Here is a 23,531-nt window from a genome sequence, read left to right as displayed (position 1 = left end):
TTACAACATTCTTGTGAGGATAAAATACAGCTTGGATTTGGAAGTGGTCCTAACAGACTTAATGGCTCAAATAGTGTTGCTTTTTTGTTCTAATGATCCATCACAGAGGACAGCCTGCCAGCTCTATTGAGTTCAATGGCTTCTGGTGACAAAGGAAAGAAAGGCACCCTCTTTCAAGCGTGCGGAAAGTATTTTGTCACCAAGACAACTCCGGCAACAAGCTGTCACCCTGGCTACAGCTTGGAAATGGGACCTTGGATTTGAAAAATACTACAAAACAATCCGCTGTGGGAAAGGAACAAGATGCCCTTTGCCTTGTGTGCCCAGTTAAAGTGAACCCTACAAAGGGCTCCCAGAGGCCAAAGGCAAGTGAGGGGAAGAGGTCTTTTCACTGTGTTCCTGGCCTGGTGCAGAGGTAGGAGGAACTTCTTGTGAGCCAATTTCCTTATTGGGAATTAAAAATTAGGGTTTTTTTTTCATCTGCCAGCCCTGGGGTATGATACAATTACAAGAACAGCTTTTGTATTTAGTATATTAGAAAGAGGGAGCATAGGTATGAAAAGATGCTGAGAGAGGAAACTGACACTGGTTCGGAGAGCAAGAATAAAATTAAAATGTTCCTAACATCGCAAATGGCTAAAAAAGCTACTAACTAGCTATTCACATGTATAGTAACCATTTCTTGAAACTGCTATTCATTTCACATAGTAAATATTTAATGTAAACAGCTCTAGCAGTTTCCACCCTGCCATTTCAAAACTAGAGGGTCAGGATGAAACCATCCTCATAATCCAATGTAGGAGAGGGGATGTGCAAAAAGGAAAGGGATTGTGACCGTTCTTACAAACTTTGGAGATTATGGGCATGCAGTTTCTATAGATGTAGAAGAGATACTATAGATACAATGGAAAAGCTCAAAGTGACAGCAAAACTGTTAAGTGCTGGACCTTGCTCTGCCTTTGGAGCAAACTTCAGTTGCAGGCAGATCAGAGCACCAGATGTGCATCAACTATATGCTTCAACATGCCTTAATACAACCAAATGCCAGTCCAATGCCATCTAAACCAAGGCCTTGCCCAGAGATTTCTGCCAACATTCCTTAAACAGAGTTTTCCAATAATTCCACTGTGGATCATTTGCTTTCAAAGCTTGTGCTTTGTCACTGAGCTATGATCCAACCATAGCAATAGAACCTACCCTTTCCCAATTGAGACAAATCTAGATTACTTATATGTGCAAAAACGGTTCTTCCAGAGCAGTATAATCAGCCCTCCACATTTGCAAGTTTGACCTTTGTGGATTTTATTATTCTGGGATTTGATTTAATTTTTTTCACTAGAAATCTCTATGTCCTTCAGAGTGGCTCCATGGCCAACTTCCATCAGAACTACTCTTCTGAGAGAACCAGTAGAATTATGTTTCATAGTGCTGGGCTTGAAACTGCAGCATACAGTACATTAAAATTCTTATTTGGTCATGGATTCACTGGGAATAAATTTTAAAGGTGGCTGGTTTTTGGAGGAGTAAAAAAGTGACAATTTTGGAAGAGTGAGGAGCAAAGGGGATGAGCTTGAGTAGAAAAACGTGGATGGGGGCATTGCATTTACTGGGAAAAGGTGGCAGGATTTTCTTGAGTGTAAGAAGGTGATGATTTTGGTTGGCTTAAAGATACTCCCACGTGAGGTTATCTCACTGAAAGTACCTCTTTTGCCCAACTATTGTATGTTTCACCTGCCAGCATTCCAACCACTTGTTCCTTGGCTTTGCCCACCACCATTGGCAGGTGTGTGTGTGTGTGTGTGTGTGTGTGTGTGTGTCAGAAGCGACTTGAGAAACTGCAAGTTGCTTCTGGTGTGAGAGAACTGGCTGTCTGCAAGGATATTGCCCAGGTGACGCCTAGATGTTTGTTGTTTTTCCCATCCTTGTGGGATGCTTCTTTCATGTACCCGCATGGGAGCTGGAGCTGACAGAGGGAGCTCATCCATGTTCTTCTGGATTCGAACTGGCAACCTTCAGGCCAGCAACCCAACCTTCAAATCAGCAGTCCTGCCGGCACAAGGGTTTAACCCATTGCGCCACCGGGGACTCCACCATTGGTATGTAACACCACTGTTTCCATCTTAGGCATGTGGTGCAGCAGTTCCAAAAAAGAAGCATGACTTCATTTTAATTTCAGCCAAATACTTTTTTTAAAAGGTGGTGATTGTACAGTTCAGCTCAATTGATAGTTTTGTCAGAGAGTCATTTATACAAATATGATTGACTCTAACACAAACCACAACTGAACTGTTAGTTCTCCTTATAACAATTTTCTGTCTCTGCAGTAGTGACTGCTGCTCATCTGCAGAAAGGGCATTTTTGGTCTGTTGACTCTTAGTTGTTGACTCCAATTTTATAACATTTAAGGCTCCATAATAAGAAATGATTGAACCCATGGATGAAATTAAGGGCAACTTCGGAGGAGAGGAAATGAAGTTCAAGCTATTTGCCACACCGCTAGCTAAGTTAATGGAAGCACAGAAAAGGGCAGAAAGGTTTGCTGAAGAAAAAGAGGTAACATTTCCCTTTTGTATACACAGTGATAAAAGCTGATGGGTTCATCGATGTAGAAGTGTTATCATAAGGGTTGCTTTTAACGTTTGCTCAGATTTCCCTCAAGGAATGGGAGGGAGGATACAAGTGATTTCTAAATCTTTAAGAGGTAAGGTATTTGGGGTCTAACATCCAATCAGCCACAAGATTGAGGCCTCTTCTACACAGCTGAATAAAATTCCACAATATCTGCTTTGAACTGGAATATATGGCAGTATGGACTCAGATAGTCCAGTTCAAAGCAGATATTGTGGGATTTTCTGCCTTGATATTCCAGCTTATGTGTCTGTTTGGAAGGGCCCTCAGTAGGTCATTGTGAGAATAAAATACGAGATCAAGATGAAAAAAAGGAATAACAGTTCTGAGTTTGTGGAAGAAAGAGCAGGATCAAACACAATGTCCATGCAAGGCATATCTATGATTGTGTAAATGCTGTGGGAGAACAGCATTATGCAATGATGACCTTAGTTGGGAAAGAAAACTTCCTGAGTTACATGTTTTATTTTGCACAACAAATCTAATTTGTATTATTATCTTTTTTTTTCTTTTTCCCCAGGCACATAATGCCTGCAAAGAACTAATTCAATGTATTGCTCTCACTCGAATTATCTATGGAAATGGGCACTGGCGGCTGGGGCAAGCATTTGCCAACCTTGCTCATGGTTATCTTGTGCTCCAAGGTAAAGCAGCTGGAAAAACATACAATGTGATCCTTACATTGTAAATACAATGTGATCCTTACATCAGTTGTAACTTCTGAAGAAAAAGCCAAATGAAGGCAGATAAGGCCAAGAGGAGTTTTGCATGTGTGGCATAGAAGCAAAATAAATGAATGCCTTTAATAAGAAAGCAAGTACAATAGACAGCAGAAGAAAAAATACATGTGACATACATGTGAAATACATTTTAAATTACTGCAGACTGATCCCATGCATTTCTTCACTTATACAACATACACTGATGAGATCCAATGTGGTATCTACACTGCACAAGCATAGCAGTTTCATTCCACTTTAAATACAATGGCTAGAATAGGAAGATATAAAGTATTCTCTAATCCTTGAACACTATAGCCCCTTTTAATTTCCTCAGCAAAACTGCAACTCCCAGATTTTTGCAGCACACAGCCAGTCAAAGTGATTTCAAAATGTTATAACTGTGTAGTGTGGATATATCCAAAGTCTTAATTTATTATTTGCTTTATTTTTATCCCGCCTATGACACAAAACAATTAAAATAGGGCAAATGTATTAAAATGTGAATCTAAAAGATAAGGATGACTATTAAATCTTGCATGTCACAAACATAAAAACATAAAATACATTAAAAATTACACTAACAAAATATGAATAGATTCAGTATCTGAGGATGAAGTGGAAATACTCGAAAACTGAGCATTTTCCCTTCTGCAATGGGCCCTGGAGCAATTGTATCAAGGAAACAGTTGATGATCTAGCCATTTGAAATTATAAACTCTAGTACAGTACTTGAACATGCTGGTAGGGTGGGGAAATTTTGAAATATAGTTTACGCTGGACCTATTTTAGCTGTATTTCCCTGGCTTAGTAAAACATAACTGATACCTCTCAATGATTAGAATCGAATGAGAGGTGTCAAAATTCATTCTTAGGTCCTACATAGCAATAATTTGTTTGCATTTTGTCAGGGTTTGCTTTCACTCTCTGCCTCTCTCATCCTCTGCGGCATGTTGTAATACACCTTCACTTGGAAACAAGTAGAGTTTGGGTATGGATTGGAATGATGGGAATTGTAGTACCAAGTGACTTCAGGCAAGTCACACTCTCTCAACCTCAGAGGAAGGCAGAGGCAAACCTACTCTGAACAAACATTGCCAAGAAAACCCAGTGATAGATTGCCATAACTCAGAATTAACTTGGAGGCACACAAAGTGCAAAAGAGCAACTTTTCCTAGCTCAGAGAGTTATGGGAAACATCCTGTTTTAAGGTCCGGTTTGTAAATGGAGAAAAGCTGCCACCTACCGGCCATTTCATAATTCCATTATTACAGAAAGGATAGTTGTGTGTCACCAAAAAAAGCAGCAAAAAACATTTTTTCCATCTTAAGACACGCTTTCCCTGCCTGTTACTTTCTGATGTATATTGGTTGATAACTCCCATATTCTCCAGTGACATGGCAAACAAAGAAGGGAAATGCGGATAGATTTGTGAGTCCTCAAAACAGGAATTTGCAAAATGAGGAACCCAAGATGTTATCAAACTAAAATTCTCAGCATTCCTTGTCATTGGATAAGTTATCTGGAGCAGATGGGAATCACAGCCCAACTCCATTGGTGGAAACTTGTTTTATCCATACCTTATTTTAGGAACATCATTGCTATTATCACAGTGACACAGAGAGCTTTCAGCCTGAGGATTTTGTCCTCCTGTCACCCTGCTCAATTATCAATTTGTGTTAAAGCAGCTAATCAATGCTTTCACACGTATTGGGAACTTTCACTGAGCATTCCCATTAGGAGATGTGATCAAATAATTCAGGTATCATGCAAAATGTCAACTTGAAGCTCCTGGCCTTTCATCCAGTTGCTGAATTGTAATAACTAGCAAAAAATACCATGGGTGGTTCAACGCAAAGCCCTCACAACATGAATTACATACATCATAAAACATAAAAATTAAAATTCTGAATTTTAATCTGGTGGTTTAATCCGGTGGCGCAGCAGATTAAACCACTGAGCTTCTGAACTTGCTGACCAAAAGTTTGGCAATTTGAATCCGGGGAGCAGTATGAGCTCCTACTGTTAGCCTCAGCTTCTGCCAACCTAGCAGTTCAAAAACATGCAAATGTGAGTAGATCAATATGTACCGCTCCAGTGGGAAGGTAACGTCACTCCATGCAGTCATTTCAGCCAAATGACCTTTGAAGGTGTTAACAGACAACGCCGGCTCTTCGGCTTAGAAATTGAGATGAGCACCAACCCCCAAAGTCGGTCACGACTGGACTTAATGTCAGGGGAAAATCTTTACCTTTACCTAAAAGGCATAATTATGGAAACACTGAAATGTAATTTGGAAAATTGCACAGTCAATTACAGCATTCACCTCAAAATTTAAAACAATTAAGTTGTAGTGGTCTGCGCATTGGACTATGACTCTGGAATCCTGGGCTCAAATTCCCACTCAGCTATAGAAACCAATTGGGTGACTTTGGACAAAACACCCTTTTTGAACAAATCTTGCCAAAACAGTTCCATGTTAAGGTTACCTTAAATTGCCAATATGTCAATAAGAACTTGAAGGCACACAACAATAGCAATAACAACAATGGGCTAACTCGAATAAAAATATATTGAAAGCTTAATTTAAAAGCCAAAAGGATGAGCACAAGTACTTATTATTTAAGAAAAATGCCACAGCTATGTGGCCACTACTAAGAGGTCCTTGATCTTACCTAATTGATCCTGATGATGCAAAAGACAAATAATCAATGCCCAAAATATTTTAGATCTTTGAAAGTCAAAGCTCTTTGAGGCTTACATTTTTTGTATTCTACCAACAAAAGAGTTTTTAGGGATACTTTTCTTCTCCTAAGACCATTAATTTTGCCCATCAAGGTCTCCGTTCAGCTCCCAGGCTCCTCCTGAACTCCCATCCCAATCCAGATTCAAAATTGATATCTGTGCCCTCATAAGTCTTCAGGGGTGAGATTGATCAATCCAAATTAGAAGTGACTTGGTGCAACCTCCCAAGGTATGTGAAAATGGAACAGTGGTTGCTCCTGGATCTTTAGCAATTTCCCAACCCTTGTTTACATTAATATTTGACTAAGCCTTTTGTATAAAAATAGAAGTGTATTCTAGTCTGCACAATATTTTAAGGTAATTTTGTTGATTTGTCCAGGTCTTCCTATTCAAGCTATGAAACATGCAAACGCAGCCAAATATACTATTTTCATGGAGAAGAGAGCTCCTCCAACTTCTAGAGAGGAAAGAGGAGAAATCCTGAGCACTCTTGTCACCATCTACTATACTTTGGGTGAAGCAAACCTGATGCAGAAAAAATATCCTTGCAGTGCAGGGAATGGGGTTGTACACATGAATTTGAGAAACTCAAACAAGTCTTCAGCCGAGCTTTGAAACTCGCCATGTCAATCTGTGAGAATCATTCTTTGGCTCTATCATTCAAAGTTACTTTTGGGTTAAGATGTTTTTATACATTCCTTGGAGTTCCTCTGGTCTAGATCATGATCACTCTTTTTTATATACACTTGCACTTGATTTTTTAAAAATAGTATAGCTACTTTTTAAGTTTCCTTGACTTTTCCACTGGGAAAAAATCCTACTGCAATCTGAAGAAGGCAGAACAGGTTATGGAAGAATTACAAGGACCAGATTGGACAGAGACTGTTAAACTTAAAGTATCTGAGAGAGATCTTATGATGGCATTGGGCAGGTAAGGAGGAGATCAACAGCCTGATCCTGAGCTGGCAAAGAAGAGCTCAGCTGGATATTGAAAGAACAACTATATAGTTACTTATCTGGAGTAAGCACCATTAAACCCAGTGGGACTTAGTTCTGCTAGATATGAATGTACTATTAATGAACTCCTAGTGCAGATATTTCAAGATGTTAGTGTCACGTCCATTTCATATTTTTGTACTTGAGATTACAGGCATCTTGAACCATTGGAGAAATTCCCATATCCAAAGTAAGCCTCTGGTACATGACATTCTTGTTTTATGTAGTTTCATTTGATTTCTAATAACAAGCTGTTACATTCAAATACTTATTCCTGTTCACCAATCCCAACAGCCATTTGGCATGGAGAGATGAAGCATGTTCTTACATGTGGATTTCCAGGCAGATGTACTTGTTGGCAGATTATTCCCATGGTCCTTTGTATTTTTAATATATGTGTCTGGTGAGGATATTTACTGAATGTTCTCATTCCAAAATGGAAAAACCTGTATTAGTCAGGTTGAGGGAGAGTGACCAGTTCAAAGTCACTGAGTTTGAAACTGCATGATATGACAATGCATTTCAATGCAGCTAAACTGCATTATATGACACTACACGGACTATAATAATGCAGTTTCAAGATGCATTATATGGCACTGTAGTTGGAGCCTCTGTGAGGAATAGACTCTGGATTATCCAAATCCCAAACCAAGATTATCCAAATCTAACCACTATATACTATTTTCCCGTTGCTGCAAAGAAGAGTGCTATCTGCTGTTATGGTTTTTCATAATCCAAGCGTGCAGCATTAGATGCAGAATCAAGTGAAATTTCTAGTATATCTGTTTTGTGTTTTCAAAATCAACTATTTAGAAGTTACTTGAAAAATCATCCAATTTTCTTTCTAGGGCAAGTTTACAGCGTAACAACTTAGAATTGGCTGCTAGGTACTTTGAGAGGACAATTGAAACTAGAATATCAGCTGGAGGAGAGATGTCTCCAGAACTGATAGATATTTATCAGGAAATGGCTAAAGTCAAACAAATACAGAAAAACCACGAAGAAGCCATAATGTACTTATTAAAGGTAGGGAACTTTACAAAATATAAGCATTACATAGAAATTTATGATTGACTAAGAAGATGGCCTAAGTATTTTACTAATGCTGCAGTCCTTGTCTGAGAAAGGGCCCTTTCACACAGCCATATAACCCAGAATATCAAGGCAGAAAATCCAACAATATCTGCTTTGAACTGGGTTATCTGCATCCACATTGCCTTATATTCCGGTTCAAAGCAGATAATTTGAGATTTTATTCAGCTGTGTGGAAGGGGCCAGAGAGTGACTCCCTAATAAATAAATAAATAAATATATAAAATAAAGTCACCTAGTGAGTTTTACATCTCAGGAGCATCTTGGGATTTGTTCTCCCAATTGTCAATCCCATATAGTAACTACTAAACTGTCCTTTCTGTCAACTGTATATTGTTTGAAGCCAGCAGGTATTCTTTATAGTGGTAACATATAAAACTATATTGCAACAATTATAACCAAGAACTTCATCCTTCAAAGGGGGTAGGGGGGAGGATAGGGTTTTGTTTTTAAAGAAGATTGAGAATTTACTCACCCCATCGCACAGGATCACCTCCTCCCCTTTCTAGCTCAAGAATTTCAAGGACACTTTTTAAAACAGGCATCCTTTTTGAAACACCACTTTCAATAGGATTGTTCCACTTAAGCCCCTACACTAAAGGAGATGGGCACATTTTTACAACAGTTCTTTTAATAATTAGAAAGTTATGGTGAACTCTTATATTAAATTTTTTTAAATGATTTCCTAAAAATCAGTGGATGGCCCAAACTTTGTGAAGCTTGGGGGGCTTGCAATCATAAATGTGTCCTTCAAGTGTAGCCATTTCTGTCCCAATAGCCCTAAAAATGACAGAAAGAGGAACCTCAGAAGTTACCCCATTGCCACCAATGGGCTAGATTTTCCCAAAATGAAAATGGTATGTCCGACTGATGGAACAAGAAATGGTGTTTCCCTGCCTCCAGATTTTGGGAAATTCTTGAAAAACAAAATGGGGGCTGACCAAAAATAGAAACAAAAATGGTACCGGTTTTTCCCCCTAACTGCATACCCCTAGAAACAGTAAAAACAAAGGAAATTTTCCATATGATGAGATCCCAGGATTCTGCATGGGACATGCATCTTTAATGGCGTAGCTATCATTCATTTCCTAAATATCTTGGTGTCACCTTAGATCGAACACTAACATATAAGAAACACTGCATGAACACCAAGCACAAAGTAGCTGCACACAACAACATCCTGTGGAAACTTACTAGCAGTGCATGGGGTGCAGACCCACAAGTAATAAGAACATCAGCCCTGGCCTTGTCTTTCTCAACTGCTGAGTATGCCTGTCCTGTCTGGCACAAGTCGGCACATGCAAAGCAGGTGGACATAGCACTGAACGAAACATGCAGAACAATCTCAGGATGCCTTAAACCTACACCTGTTGATAAACTCTACAAGTTAGCTGGCATTGCCCCTCTTGACGTGCGACGGGAAGTTGCTGCTAACGGTGAGAGAAATAAGGTCGAACATTGTGAAAGCCATCCACTGCATGACTATCAGCCCCCGTCCAGTAGACTCAAATCAAGGAAGGGCTTCATGAAAACCACCACTCCTCTTGATGTTCCTCCAGCAGCAGCAAGGGTGTCCCTCTGGGCAGCTAAACCTGGCAATTCTAACTGGATGGCCCCCCATGAGGGTCTTCCTCCAGGGGCAAACCAAGAATGGGCAACTTGGAAGTCCCTAAACAGACTGAGAAGCGGAGTGGGCAGATCTAAAGACTACCTGGAGGAATCCTCCACCTTGTGTGACTGTGGAGCAGAACAAACAACTCCGCATATGTATGCTTGCCCACAATGTCCTGCCTCATGTATGGAGGAGGAGTTGTTTAAAGCTACAGACAATGCGGTTGCTGTTGCCCGCTTTTGGTCTAAAACTATTTAGTTGCTTGTGATTTCCTTTTCTTCGTCATTTTAAAATGTATTTGTTATGCAATGCTTTTGACACTAAATAAAAAAAAAATCCTGAACTGACCCCCTAAAACCCACCTCAAAAGCCAGGCAGCCACATCAATCAAAGCTGTTCTGAAGCACTGTTGAGCCGGGTGCGGAAGGAGACTTCCTTTCATTAACCAGTCACAGTGCGACATGCAGTTGTGGGAACACCTGAAAGCTCCTACTGCAATTGTTTGTTACACTATGGCTTACATGAAGGAGGGATCTGCATGTGTGGTTTTTCAGCACCCCTTTGGTTTGTGTGGCCACCTGACATCTATGGTGCGATCATGGGTGTGGTGCCACCATCATAAATGTGAACATGGGCTGCCAGATATTTCAGGGAACAAATTAAAAATACGAATCAAGACAGTAACACTACAAAGCCATGTATTGTATTGCCAATGTCCATTTTTTCTTGATAGGCCTATTCAGTTTCAACAGCTATGAACAACAAATTCAGCACACAAGTGGCATCAGTAGCTTTGTTACTGGCTAAGGCTTATGCTGCAACAGGAGAAGAAAAATATTTTGGTAAGTAAATAGTAAAGCACTGGAAAAGGTCTTTTTATTTCTTTTCCAAGAGGTCACATGAAATTGGATTGTTTTGTTTTACTGTGGTCTGATTCCTATCTATCTCCACATGACTTTAGAATTAACTTTGCCAGAGACTGATATGAAAAGACATAATGAATTGGCTAAAAACACTGAAAAGCAGAAGTATGCTCCTTTCTCACTAAATAATTGGATAGTATACTGTCTCCATAGGAGCCCAGGTGGTGAAGTGTGTTAAAGCACTGAGCTGATGAACTTGCAGACCGAAAGGTCCCAGGTTCAAATCCCATGAGTGGAGTGAGCGCCCGCTGTTAGCTCCAGCTTCTGCCAACCTAGCAGTTCGAAAACATGCAAATGTGAGTAGATCAATAGGTACTGCTCCAGCAGGAAGGTAACGGCGCTCCATGCAGTCATGCCGGCCACTTTACCTTGGAGGTGTCTACGGACAACAGCTCTTCAGCTTAGAAATGGAGATGAGCACCAACCCCCAGAGTCAGACATGACTGGACTTAACATCAGGGGAAAACCTTTACCTTTACCTATACTGTCTCCATGTCTTACCTTATATCTTGGGTTTTGTAGGGTCTAGAACATACTCTCCAACTATCTTCATTTGGCAGGAATAGACCAATTAATACTCTATTGTCCCCACTTTTCCAGCTGCTTAAAAATGTCCTAGTTCATTTTTACTCATTTGCCTACAGCTCACTTTAATTGTTGTAAACTGAGTTCAAAGAGTAAGAGTAATCTGTAGTCAGTTAAGTTAGCAAGGGAGAAGAGTCACCCGGCTCCAAGCTTGTATGTTATTTCTCATTAATCAATTTTGCCATCTTGACCACATGCTGTTGTTATTACTGATTGACTGAATTTATATCCCACTTCTGCTGAAGTGGATTCTTGACTGCTATATAGGAATTTTGGAGCCCCCCAGTGCCGCAGAGTGTTAAAACGCTGAGCTGCGGAACTTGCGGACCTAAAGGTCGCAGGTTCAAATCCGGGAGCGGAGTGAACACCTGCTGTTAGCCCCAGCTTCTGCCAACCTAGCAGTTCGAAAACATGCAAATGTGAGTAGATCAATAGGTACCGCTCCGGCAGGAAGGTAACGGCGCTCCATGCAGTCATGCTGGCCACATGACCTTGGAGGTGTCTTATGGCCAATGCTGGCTCTTCAGCTTAGAAATGGAGATGAGCACCAACCCCCAGGGTCGGAAACAGCTGGACTTAATGTCAGGGGAAGACCTTTACCTTTACCTATATAGGAATTTGGAACTACTTAGCCACATATATCCTGGTGTTCCCCTATGAAAGATTTTAGGATACAATAACACCTGTTATTTAGTTTTAATTTTTTACATGAAAGGCTGGGACTTTGGAATTATATTTCATGTGGTGGATGAAATTTCGCCCTTATTCCCTATACATGCCATGAATGCCAAAAGGAGCTAGATTTTTGCTTTCAATCTTTTAGGAAATGAGGAAAAATAACTTGATATATCCCACCTCCTTGAACTACACCTTCATGTGTACTGTTCTTCAGGGTGGGCAACGGCTTAACTAAATGGTATTTTTAATACCAAACACATATTGCATTCATATTTTAGAAGCTGCTGAAAAGTATTTCACTGAGGGCCTCATGGCTTACAAAGAGGCACTTGGCACAGACCATTCTGAGACAATTCATGTTGTGGAAGACTACAGCAAATGGCTGGCACGAACAGGGAAAAGAAAGGTAACTACAAATCCATATGGATTATAGTCCTGCAGAAGAAGGCGAGGAGGGGAATTACAACTAGCAAGCACTGTTGATCAGCTTGTTTCTATACAGCGTGTTTGAAAAAAAACTCCCTAGTTTTAATGTGTTTATACTTAAAACTAGGGAGTTCTTTTTCAAACACCCTGTATGATAATTGCCCAGAGCAGTCTTCTTCCATCAGGCACTTTCTACAGCCTATTTGTTTTGAACTACAAATTCCATCAACTCAGGCCACTGCTTTCCATGGAAGTGAATGGAACCTATAAACTGCCACAAAATCTGGAAGACGTCACTTTGGGAAAGACTAGAGTAGGGACTGAGGGCTGCACTTGCTACATTATCAGGGCTATGCAATGCCACTCTGAGCTTTTTGTTAAGTGAGTGACAAAGCGCCAATTATGTTTAAAGCAGTTTAAAGGGCTGGTTGAGATTCAAATCATCATAAATGTCATATATCAGGATTTTGGCCATTATAAAGTATGTATACCAGTTTTTAGGTGTCATTAGGGTGCCAAGAACCACTCCTCACCATCCCTATTCCCCCTTAAAATGTAATATTTTTATATTATTGGCGGGGCATGAGCAAATCAGAGAAGAATATAAAGCAGCCACTGTATTTTAAAACAAAGTTTGACTGGTTTCAGATGCAAATCTAATGTTAAGTGATTCAATATTCTGTGGTATGAAGTCCCCATGTCTTAGCAGTTTACACTTGATCTTTACAAAACCTAAGACATAGGTAATTAAAAAACAGAATCCTGAATGTGTTACCTATAAGATCCAACAGTATCGAACAACACAGCAATGCTCACATACATTTTTCTTTGTTACTTACCAAATGAGAATTTAAACAGGAATCATATCAATGCTCTCTGGTCAAAATACAGAAGTTGAAACCATTCATTTTTACTTTCGTTCTTTTCCCAGCTAGCCTACAACGTACTCAAAGAGTCGTTTATATCTCAGAAAGATCCCTGCAGTGATTTTAATGAAAATGCCACTGAGAGATTGTACACTATGGGATGCATCTGTTTGGCAGAGGAGAAAATAAGAGAAGCTTATCTTCTGCTTAGTAAGGTAATTATGTTTTTGCAGAAAGCTTTTGATACATAAAAGCTTGACATGCTCCATAAGGGGTATGTAGTAGATTAGCCTAGCAGGTTGGTAGGTAGGTAGGTCGTAGATCTATTCATTCAGTGACTTTCTTTGAAATGGTTTGGTGTGCTGAGAGGGGTTTGACAATGAAATGTGCAGGAGACAGATTTCCTTCATGGTAGCTTAAGACCTTTATCATACAAGAGTGGCAAATCCATATTAAAGCAGGAATGCATATTTGGTGGCTGGCTGTTCCTTTTGCACAATGCCCTATGCAACCTGTTTCCGTCTGCTATCTCCCCCAGTCCGTTTCTCACACCCTACAGCACATGTGTCAAACTCAAGGCCCACAGTCCGAATCCACCCCACCATGCCATTTTAAGTTGCACTGCAGATGCTAGACAACAACTTCTGCATTTCTAATAATAAGAATAAGAATAAGAATAATAAGAATAAATGTATTACCCGCCTTGAACCGCAGGAAGAGGCAGGGTACGACATCATTAAAACAAAATATAAAACCCTATTAAAATGCATACAACAAGATACATGGAGTTAAAATTCAAGTTAAAATATACTGATGACATGCAGGTTACAGAAAATTCACAACTTCAAACTGACTGGGTAGGCCTGCCAGAATAGATGGGTTTTCAGTTGTGTCTTAAATTCCGACAGCTGGTTCAGCTGTTGAATCTGTTCCGGCAGGTCATTCCACAGTCGTAGGGTGGCTGATGAAAAGGTCCTCATCAGTCATCATGACCAGAGCTAATGGGAGTTGTGATACATTAACAGCTAGAAGGCTACAGTTTGTTCTGTTTAATCAGGGCAGCGGGCTTTGAATTTAGAAACAAGACTTGTGGATATATCTGACTTTAAAATGTCATTTAACCTTCTCCAGCCTCAGAGCCACATATACTGTTGGGTTGCAATTTCCATTATCTCTAGTTTGCATGGCGGACAATCAAAACTGATGAGAATTGTCATTTAATAACATCTGGGGTCCTGAATTGGACAATACCATTATACTTAGCCCATCCATGGATTCAATGGCCCTTTGGAGGCAAACAAGGCTAATGTGGCCCTCCATAACAATGAGTTGGGCTACTATAGAGCAACAAAATGCAGAACTAGTTCCCAGAATCTTACAGCTAGTGCTGTTGTTTGATTTGTGGTGTTGTGGTTCTGGAAAGTCTTCCAGGAATCAGTTAATGGACAACCACCTTACCTTGGTTAAGAAAGGGAATTACAAGGTCAGCTGTTTTAACAGCAGCCTCCTAATCATGACAGATCACAGTCCTGTTCTTCCATTTCTCTCTCTCTCTCTCTACACTTATAAAGGAAGTTTATAAACCTTTGCAGAGGAATGCACAAAATAACAAATCAGTAGTTCAACAATACTGTAACAATGTTATTTTTCACTTATTTTCTATGCAGTGTGCGCAGATTCAGGTTGCTATTTATGGCTCCCATCATAGGAAAACTAAAAAGATACAAGAGCTACTGGACAGATTGGTGATGTATGTATTTATGGCATAGCACTGGATAAGCAAAATCAACATATAAAAGATTACTTATACAAAACCTTCTTTGGGCATTCTCAACCTTTAACCTTTCCTTCCAACAACTCACCCTGGAATCTCCCAGTGGAAAGGATCGGGATGCAGAAAACACATCACATGTTCAGTAATCTGACTTGGAGAAAACCTAAGAAATATTGCCTAACACACTTTTCATGCCCTTTCACATTAGAATGATTGGTGGAAGTGCCTAATTTGTCCTACTTCCTGTTACCCAACTGGAAAATTTGGAACCACTGCACACAGCTCTCCTGACCAGAAAGTGAAGCAGGCAACCTTTGGCCCCTTCAAATGCTGGTCCCACAGTCCTTTACAGCTGGCCGTGTTGCCTGGGGCTTCTTGGGGTTGGGCCAAACTATCTGGAAGTCAATGCCCCCCCCCCCCCCCTTAAAGGCTGGTGATGGCAGAGGCAGTGCCTCAATTGTTCCCTGCATGGCCAAGACTTTCTAGACAAGGTTGCCAGATTATCCTCAGCTTTGGAAGTGTGGAGGTGACCACCTTTGCAAACCTTTGCCATCTGAGTAAATGCCTGCACTGTTAAAGTCACTGAAATGTTATTGCATTTAGCTTGTAGCTGCAAATGTTCAAACAGACATGAACTATATGTGAAGAGAGGATACAAGTCTTACTCTGACCCATTCTCATTACCGCATCGACACAATGAACAACTACCTCACCATGTGACCTGTACAGATTGCTTGTTTTGCACTGTGAAACTGCAGTGAAACTGACTGCAAATAAACCTCCTTGGAAACTAGATTTTAACCCCTCCTTCTTGATCCAGTATTACATAATTAACAATATGCAAGTAGTGTTCAACAATGTGTGCAGACATACCAGCACAGAATTACTCTCTAGGAAGAGAGTAATTCTGTGTTATTAAATAAAACTGTCACATATTGTTTAGGAGGGCTGTCTATAACTAGCAAAATGCAGCACTGTAACATGAATAGTTTAGTAGCAAATCAACCATACTATATTTTGTTTTTTAAAAAATAAGTTCCAAAATTGGTGTAAGTATGAAAGATTCTTTATTTGTTTACTGCAGGGTCTCCACTGTACATGAAGTGCCTACATGTCCAAAGCAGAAGAGAAAGGGGACACTAAATTTCTCATTCCCAGATTTCTAAGATATTGGCAACCACTGGACCCCAGGAAAGATATTCCAAATAACAAAAGAAAACATATATTATCCTTTATATATATTTAGTCAACTGTGCAATTTCAGTAATTAATTCTATTGGACTTCTGTTATACAGTTAGCAAGATGCCCATCAAAGAGTAGAGATGTTTTAACACGAACAGCATGGCACAGCTTGTCACTGAGAATCTGCAGGGTTCAGCCATTTAAACAGGTTTGGAGAAAAAAGGAATTGTACTGATAACTGGCTGCTGCTTATCATAGGGAACTTTATCTGTGCTCTGGAAGCTTAGTGCTTTTCCAAATGGCTGTAGCATTCAGAAGTTCGTGTCCTAGGAAAAGTTACACATTCCCCAGACACAATCTATTTGCCTCCAATAAGTGACTCCCCAAGAATGCTGCTGGACTATCCATTCTTTTTACTATCTCCTGAACTGTAAAGACATTGTAGTATTACTTTGACTTAACATTGATTATTGGTTCCAGCTAAAGGACACCCTCGCCTCCAAAACAATGAGATTTATAGAAAATTCAATGAATCTTGGATTGGCAATTAGATATAAGGTTATATTTGAGCAATGGTGTACAGTTGTACGTGAGGTAGTGATTAAATAACCAGGAATAAGCTGCATTTCAATATCATGCCTATTGTATCAAATGAAGTGTTCGAAAGGTTATTTCATCTTTCTACTACCAAGGAACCCAAATTAGTTTCAGATGTTGCTTCTACAATTCAAGAGAGGCTTGAATCTTGTTCTCTCTCTTATTGTTCTGCATACCTACCAACATGAGTCTTCTTGCATTCAGAACTGAATGTTCTAGATAGCTTTTAACAGAGGAAGAAAATAACAAATGAAATGAATCTCCCAGCTATATTTCTTGCTCAGTAATGTCCTCATCTGGGCAACAGTAATACTCCACAAAGCAGATCTGTCCATCTTCATTCCTGATCATGTATTGTAATGAGAGAAAGCCGCGGTTATCTGTCCGAATCGACACTTTGCATGACAAAGCTAATGCTTTAATAGATGGCTTGAGCAATGCGATCTTGTATCTGTAAAAAAGCAAATGTGTCTCATCAATAACAGCAATTAACAGCTTATTGATCAAGGCTGGTCTCAAAGTGACAAAAATCTATCTACCAAAAGAGAATTATGAGAAATACTGTCTGGATTCCCATGTTTTACCTTCAAGTGGCTCATCAACAAAATGTATTGTATCCAGAGAAACACAACAGGAGGCAAACTATTAGTAACATTCTACATTTGGCCTATGTGTGTAGAGACTGAAATATAAGTGTCACTCCTGTGTGTATGTATTGTTTTGTCCTCATGGTGCAGAAGCTATTCTCTTGCCCTTTACACTCCATCAAACCTCACCAGTAAAAAGGCTGCTTACTGATGAGGAGGGATTGAGTATACAATTCAGACTAGGAAGATACAGCTGCTCTAGATTACTAGAAGAGAAAAGGAGGGCATACTCCATCTGTTAGTACACAGTTGTGTGCATCTGTTAGTACACAGTTGTGTGCATCCTCCAGCTGCTTCTTCATTTTCTGAATATTCCTACTCTTTCCAAACAAGCCCAGTAAGCAACAGGAGGAATGTGTCTCTTGTGGTTTGACAGTGGCACTGGAGTATGTGAACAGATATACACAGTTTCTGGCCATCCAGGCAACCTAGCTCCTCAGGGTATTAAGGTTACCCAACCCTGCTATAAATGATAAAACAGCCTTGAATCAATAATATAGGTCAGCTTTTCAGAAAGCAAGTTAATTAGATAATGCAAAACAGCCAATAATGTTAAATACTTGTCAGAATTCAGATTGTAAGAGCAGTACTGTAAAATAAATGGTATGGCCATGGAAGCTTGTGAACTGTTCTGGCTCACCTGTTTGTCTGGGTCTGGTTACAGTGAAAAGCTTCAATCAGGTCAGAATCTTTGGGGTAATCTAGGTATGCGCTTCCAGCATTTCCAAATGTGGATAATCTTGAAAAAAGAAGATATTGTGCATGCAAAAATTGTTTCATACAATAACGGTCCAAAACAAAAACTGAATCAATAAATATACAATGTTTGAAAAATTAACTATTTACTAATTCACTACAAGCACGTAGGAGGCTCCCCTCCTACGTGCTTGTAGTGAATTAGTAAATAGTTAAGTGCTGTAAATTGTTTCCACATTATAGAATCAGAATCAAAGAATTCAAAGAGACCTGTGGGCCATTCAGTCCAACCACCTGCCAAGAAGCAGGAAAATTGCAGTCAAAGCACCCCCAATAGATGGCCATCCAGTCTCTGTTTAAAAGCCTCCAAAGAAGGCGCCTCCACCACAGTCTGAAGCAGAGAGTTCCACTGTTGAACAGCTCTCACATTTAGGAAGTTCTTCCTAATGTTCAGGTGGAATCTCCTTTCCTGTAGTTTGAATTAGTTCTAGATGCTTGAATGTTATTATTTTGTTGTTCATTATCAAAGTGCCTGAAAGTTTGTGGATACCTGTTGTTACAACTGTGTGTTAGGCTCATACAAAAAGATTTTTGAGCCTAAATACAGTTAGAATGAATTTCAACAACCTAACTGGGGTTTTAGCCCCCAAACCTGCTCTCAACTTATACAGGAGATAAACTTATACATGACTATATATAGGAAACCATATAGACTCAATGGAATTTACTTCATATGTGCAAGATTAATTTCTCTCATAATTACCAGGTATCAATCAGGTACATTTTTTTGAAGAGCATAAGGCTAATCACTGGCTGTGGCCCACTCTGAAGTTTACTATATTTTTGCTAGAACTGAGTATTGTGTTCTAAATCATGATCACTGAGTTGTGAGTTATAACTACCGTACAGTACCTGAAATAAGGCTTGTTTGGAGACATTGTAATCTGTAGGACCTCGCTGGTCATGTCCAGTTCAGAAAATGCCTCTCGCAGCCCCTCAGACAGCAGGATAATTTTGTTTACAACATTTGTGCTGCAGAAATCAAAATCAAGAATCTCTTCGGGTTCCTGGGTGTTGATTTTGCACACGGTTACCACACCCCCTTCTTCTAGGAAAAGCGTCAGAGGATAGCCATAACCCCGATAACACATCCGAAGGGCTGTCTGAGTTCCTAAAATGAAGAAAATAACTCTCACTTACAAAGAAGGAAACACCTGTGATTTTGTAATTTTAGCTGTGCACATAGACATCACTGAATAAATTTATTTCTGAACAAACATGAATGTTATTGTGGTGTAAAACAGTAAGAACAGTTTGGGCAAGAATACCTAGAGGACTATCTCCCCTCATATGAACATGTATAGAACCTAAGATCTTTAGCATAAGCAGATGGCTACATAAAGCACGATTTCTATATAGGAACAACACTTTATTTATTTATTTATTTATGTACCATACTTGTATCCCATCTTTCTCAACCCTGAAGGGGACTCAAGGCGGCCTTACAAAGGCAACAATTCAATACTGCATGTATACATACATCAATCAATCAAACCCAGAACCTTAATTAGTGGCTGATGCTGGATGAGAGACTCCCTCCTGGGCACACAGAAGACTGGACAACTTGGAAGGCGCTGAACAGACTGTGCTCTGGCACCATGAGATGCAGATTGAACCTTAAGAAATGGCGCTACAAAGTGGAGTCCACAACATGTGACTGTGGAGAAGAGCAAACCACAGACCACCTACTGCAATGCAGCCTGAGCCCTGCTACATGCACAATGGAGGACCTTCTAACAGCAACACCAGAGGCACTCCAAGTGGCCAGCTACTGGGCAAAAGACATTTAGTATTAATGCCAATTTTTTTTCTTTTAAAAAAATCTCTGTTTGCAAATCCATTACAATTTGTTCCCTTGGTTCGCTTCTGACACGAGAAATCAATCAATCAATTAAAAAAAAACATTAAAACCAACCGATTAAAACATAACATTAAAACAAGAATTAAAATCACATAATCCAGGTCCTTTCTAAGACCCTTCTATACTGCCATATAATCCAGTTCAAACCAGATAATCTTGATTTTATATGGCAGTGTAGAAGGGGCCTAAGAATGATCAGACTGTCTATCTTTGATGAGCTTCTAAATAGGTAGCCAAACAGCATAACTTCACCTGGCCTTCGGTTTCTCAAATTCGCTTTTAAAATTTGATCAGAAAGCATATTTTTATATCTTTTATTGGCTATCATTTTGAGGGACCCTAGATCATAGAAAAAATATTAATAAATCATTTAAACTAAATAAATAGGTTTCTCCTGATCAGCCTGTTCAAAAGGCACTGGGAACTGGATAGCAATTTTATTATTTCAAAGAAGCATTCTTGATTCAATCCACAAATGCTGAGGCAAACCTGTCTCCATATAAGTAAATGACAAGTTGAGCATCTTGTGTAATAGGCTTGGTGAATATAATCTACCAAAACCCACATAGAGTCAATACCTGGGGAAGAACTTGTTCCAAAGATGGTCAAGCAGTCTAAAAGAACAGACAGGTTGATTCTGAACATCACAGATTCTTCCTGAACCATGAATTCTTGGAAAATACCTGCCTATAAATTAGAAAAACAGGAAACTTGAAAATTACAACCAGTGCCAACATTATAGTAAGGCAATTAAATTGGCAATTTACATGTGTCCTTTGACCCAACTCAGAATAACAAGACCAAAAAAAATGGGAATTTTCTTCTAAAAAAAAAACCCTAAACCAACTCTAGTCCTCATTCTACCTTACTATCACAGTACAATATTCTATGGCCCCATCTACACAGCCATATAAATTCCAGATTATCTGATTTAAACTGGATTATATGGCAGTGTAAACTAAGGCCCCTTCCACACAGCTATATAAAATCGAATTGAACTGGAATATATGACAATGTGAACTCAGCTAATCCAGTTCAAAGCAGATATTAGTGGCATATCTGCCTTGATAACCTGTTTATATGGTTGTGTGGAAGGGCCCTAATATAATCCAGTTCAATGCAGATAATCTGGACTTTATATGGTTGTGTAGAAGGGGTCTTCCACACAGCAATATAACCCAGAATATCAAGGCAGAATAACCCACAATATCTGCTTTGAACTGAGTTATCTGGGGCCCCTTTCACGCAGCTGAATAAAATCTGAAAATCCTGCATTTTCTGCTTTGAACTGGAATATATGGCAGTGTGGACACAGATAACCCAATTCAAAGCAGATATTGTGGGTTTTTTCTGCCTTGATATTCTGGATTATATGGCTTTGTGGAAAGGCCCTGAGACCAAACTGCCATATATCCCAGTTCAAAGTAGATATTGTGGGATTTTATGGGTGTGTGGAAGGGGCCTTAGGGCCCTTCCACATAGCCCTATATCCCACAATATCTGCTTTGAACTGATTTATCTGAGTCCACACTGCCATATTTCCCAATTTGAAGGAGAAAATGTGGGATTTTGGGATTTTATTCAGCTGTGTGGAAGGGGCCTTAGTTTTCCAGATACTGTTGTCTCCCATAGGACTTCCACGTGTCATTCCCAATGTTAATTTAATTCCTCCTCCTGAACCCAAGTCATTCCAGTACAGTGTTCCTTCACTTATTTTGGGGGTTACGTTCCAGGACTACCCACAAGTAAAAATCCGCAAAGTAGGGGCACTATATTTATTTTAATATTTATACATTATTTTAGTAGTTATACACTATTTTAAGACTGTATCAACCAATTATGTGTTGATAAATCGCCTCCTTCTCCTCCCGTTGCTGCTTGGGCTCCTTTTCTCTCCCTTGGCTTCCCCTTCCTCCCTTCCTTAGGCTGTAAATTGTAATTTTTTATTATTGATAATATTCACGAAAAGTGAACCACGAAGTAGTGAGGGAACACTGTACACCAAAAGGAAAGGAAATGCTGCCATCTCACCTGTATAAATGCATTGGCCTGCAAACACTTTGCGTTTTCCACTGTCACCTTGAGTCCGTTTGTAGTAGCAACGCAGGTGGCGTGATCTCTAAAATGAATGGCTTTCAGGATATTGGACAGGTTCCTGACATTGTCGAGATTTGCTACCAAAACGTTCTGCTCTTCGCCTGTTTCCGTTTGAGTCAAGAGAGGCATGGCTTGGAGAGGTCACTCCGCAGTTTCCCCTCCAAGGGCAGGGATTCCCAGAGGAGACCTGTAAAGATCCAATGGCATTTTAGTTAAATGGAGAAATCATAAAATATTATATGAGCATAAGCAAGGGGTAGTGGTTCACATGATGGACAAGGCTTTTGGGAGTGATAAGTTGCATCTTCACCAGGCATGGGCCAACTTTGGCCCTCCGGGTGTTTTGGACTTCAACTCCCACAATTCCTAACAGCCGGTAGGCTGTTAGGAATTGTGGGAGTTGAAGTCCAAAACACCCAGAGGGCCGAAGTTTGCCCATGACTGATCTGCACTGTAGAATTAATGCACTTTGACACCACTTTAACTGCCATGGCTCAATGCTATGGAACCCTGAGAGCTGTAGTTGTACAAGGTCTTTAGCTTTCTCTACTAAAGAATACTAACAAAACTACAACTCCCAGGATCCCATAGCAATGAGCTATGGCAGTTAAAGTGGTATCAAAGTGCATTAATTCTGCAGTGTAGCAGCACCCAAAGCCAGGCAGAAATACAACAGGTAGAGCCTTACCTGCTTGGCAGCTGGAGAGCAGCAGCGTAAAGGGGAACTACCAGCCTATTGGCTGAATGGCGAAAAAGGCACGACAGGAAAATGCAAAGCAACTTGCAGCAGTTGCTTTACGGCACGTTGCAAAATACTCTCTCATTCCCTCTGCAGCGACCGACGGATGAGGAGCAAATCTGTCTGTGTTTCTTAGCAAAGAAAACCCTTTGAAACCCTTTGAGGCCGCCGTAAATTACAGTGAGACCGTGAAACAGGCAGAGCTAAGGCTCTTTAGCCTTCTCTGCCTGTGACTGCACCAAAGTAAAAATCCCAGTTTCCATACATTATTACATGCTTTACTATCCCTTGCCTTTCTATATTGTGTCCATAGAGTTTTATATTTCATTATTCTTTATGTGTATGTGTGTGTATAGTTTCCATACGTTGTTACATGTTTTACTATCTTTCTATATTGTGTCCATATAGCTTTATATTTCATTATTCTTTCTTTGTGTATCCATGTGTGTGTGTATATATATGTAGTTTCCTTTTCCTTCTGTGTGTGTGTATATAGTTTCCACATTGTTACATGCTTCACTATCCCTTCTCTTTCTATATTATGTCCATATAGTTTTATATTTCATTGTTTCTTCTTTCTTTGTGTGTGTATAGTTTCCATACGTTG

General features: G+C 39.8%; 2 protein-coding genes across 5 annotated transcripts; one reads left to right on the top strand and one right to left on the bottom strand.

The window, feature by feature from the left end:
* The first annotated feature begins 34 nt into the window (after nucleotides 1-34).
* ttc23l (tetratricopeptide repeat domain 23 like) lies at nucleotides 35-20,036 on the top strand. Of its 4 annotated transcripts, none has more exons than XM_008116127.3 (11): nucleotides 37-415; nucleotides 2,407-2,553; nucleotides 3,149-3,272; nucleotides 6,472-6,631; nucleotides 6,898-7,023; nucleotides 7,937-8,114; nucleotides 10,526-10,634; nucleotides 12,257-12,384; nucleotides 13,336-13,485; nucleotides 14,938-15,020; nucleotides 16,129-20,036. In XM_008116127.3, the coding sequence occupies exons 2-11, from the start codon at nucleotides 2,422-2,424 to the stop codon at nucleotides 16,208-16,210; spliced, it is 1,272 nt and encodes a 423-aa protein (XP_008114334.2). In that variant the 5' UTR covers nucleotides 37-415; nucleotides 2,407-2,421; the 3' UTR covers nucleotides 16,211-20,036. The 4 variants fall into 4 exon arrangements, with proteins under 4 accessions (XP_062828585.1, XP_008114334.2, XP_062828584.1 ...); XM_062972514.1 differs by having other exon boundaries at nucleotides 37-2,096; XM_062972513.1 differs by having other exon boundaries at nucleotides 37-2,553.
* Nucleotides 16,093-23,026, bottom strand: rad1 (RAD1 checkpoint DNA exonuclease). The gene is made up of 6 exons (XM_062972516.1): nucleotides 22,874-23,026; nucleotides 22,120-22,372; nucleotides 20,667-20,775; nucleotides 19,080-19,338; nucleotides 18,112-18,210; nucleotides 16,093-17,275 (listed from the first exon to the last, which is right to left on the bottom strand). The coding sequence occupies exons 2-6, from the start codon at nucleotides 22,312-22,314 to the stop codon at nucleotides 17,092-17,094; spliced, it is 846 nt and encodes a 281-aa protein (XP_062828586.1). The 5' UTR covers nucleotides 22,315-22,372; nucleotides 22,874-23,026; the 3' UTR covers nucleotides 16,093-17,091.
* Between the last annotated feature and the right edge of the window lie 505 nt (nucleotides 23,027-23,531).

Source organism: Anolis carolinensis, chromosome 2 (assembly GCF_035594765.1).
Source record: "Anolis carolinensis isolate JA03-04 chromosome 2, rAnoCar3.1.pri, whole genome shotgun sequence".
Classification (NCBI taxonomy): domain Eukaryota; kingdom Metazoa; phylum Chordata; class Lepidosauria; order Squamata; family Dactyloidae; genus Anolis; species Anolis carolinensis.
Note: the sequence above shows the minus strand (reverse complement) of the source record. Positions and strands in the feature narration are given on the sequence as shown.

Excerpts from the sequence above, each read along its gene's own strand:
- rad1 (XM_062972516.1), bottom strand. The coding sequence starts at position 22,314 with ATGCCTCTCTTGACTCAAACGGAAACAGGCGAAGAGCAGAACGTTTTG. Across the intron at positions 20,776-22,119 it reads AGGCCAATGCATTTATACAG|GCAGGTATTTTCCAAGAATT; the intron begins GTGAGATGGCAG and ends TCTAATTTATAG. Across the intron at positions 18,211-19,079 it reads CCAAACAAGCCTTATTTCAG|ATTATCCACATTTGGAAATG; the intron begins GTACTGTACGGT and ends TCTTTTTTCAAG.
- ttc23l (XM_008116127.3), top strand. The coding sequence starts at position 2,422 with ATGATTGAACCCATGGATGAAATTAAGGGCAACTTCGGAGGAGAGGAA. Across the intron at positions 6,632-6,897 it reads GCAAACCTGATGCAGAAAAA|TGGGAAAAAATCCTACTGCA; the intron begins ATATCCTTGCAG and ends TGACTTTTCCAC. Across the intron at positions 8,115-10,525 it reads CCATAATGTACTTATTAAAG|GCCTATTCAGTTTCAACAGC; the intron begins GTAGGGAACTTT and ends TTTTCTTGATAG.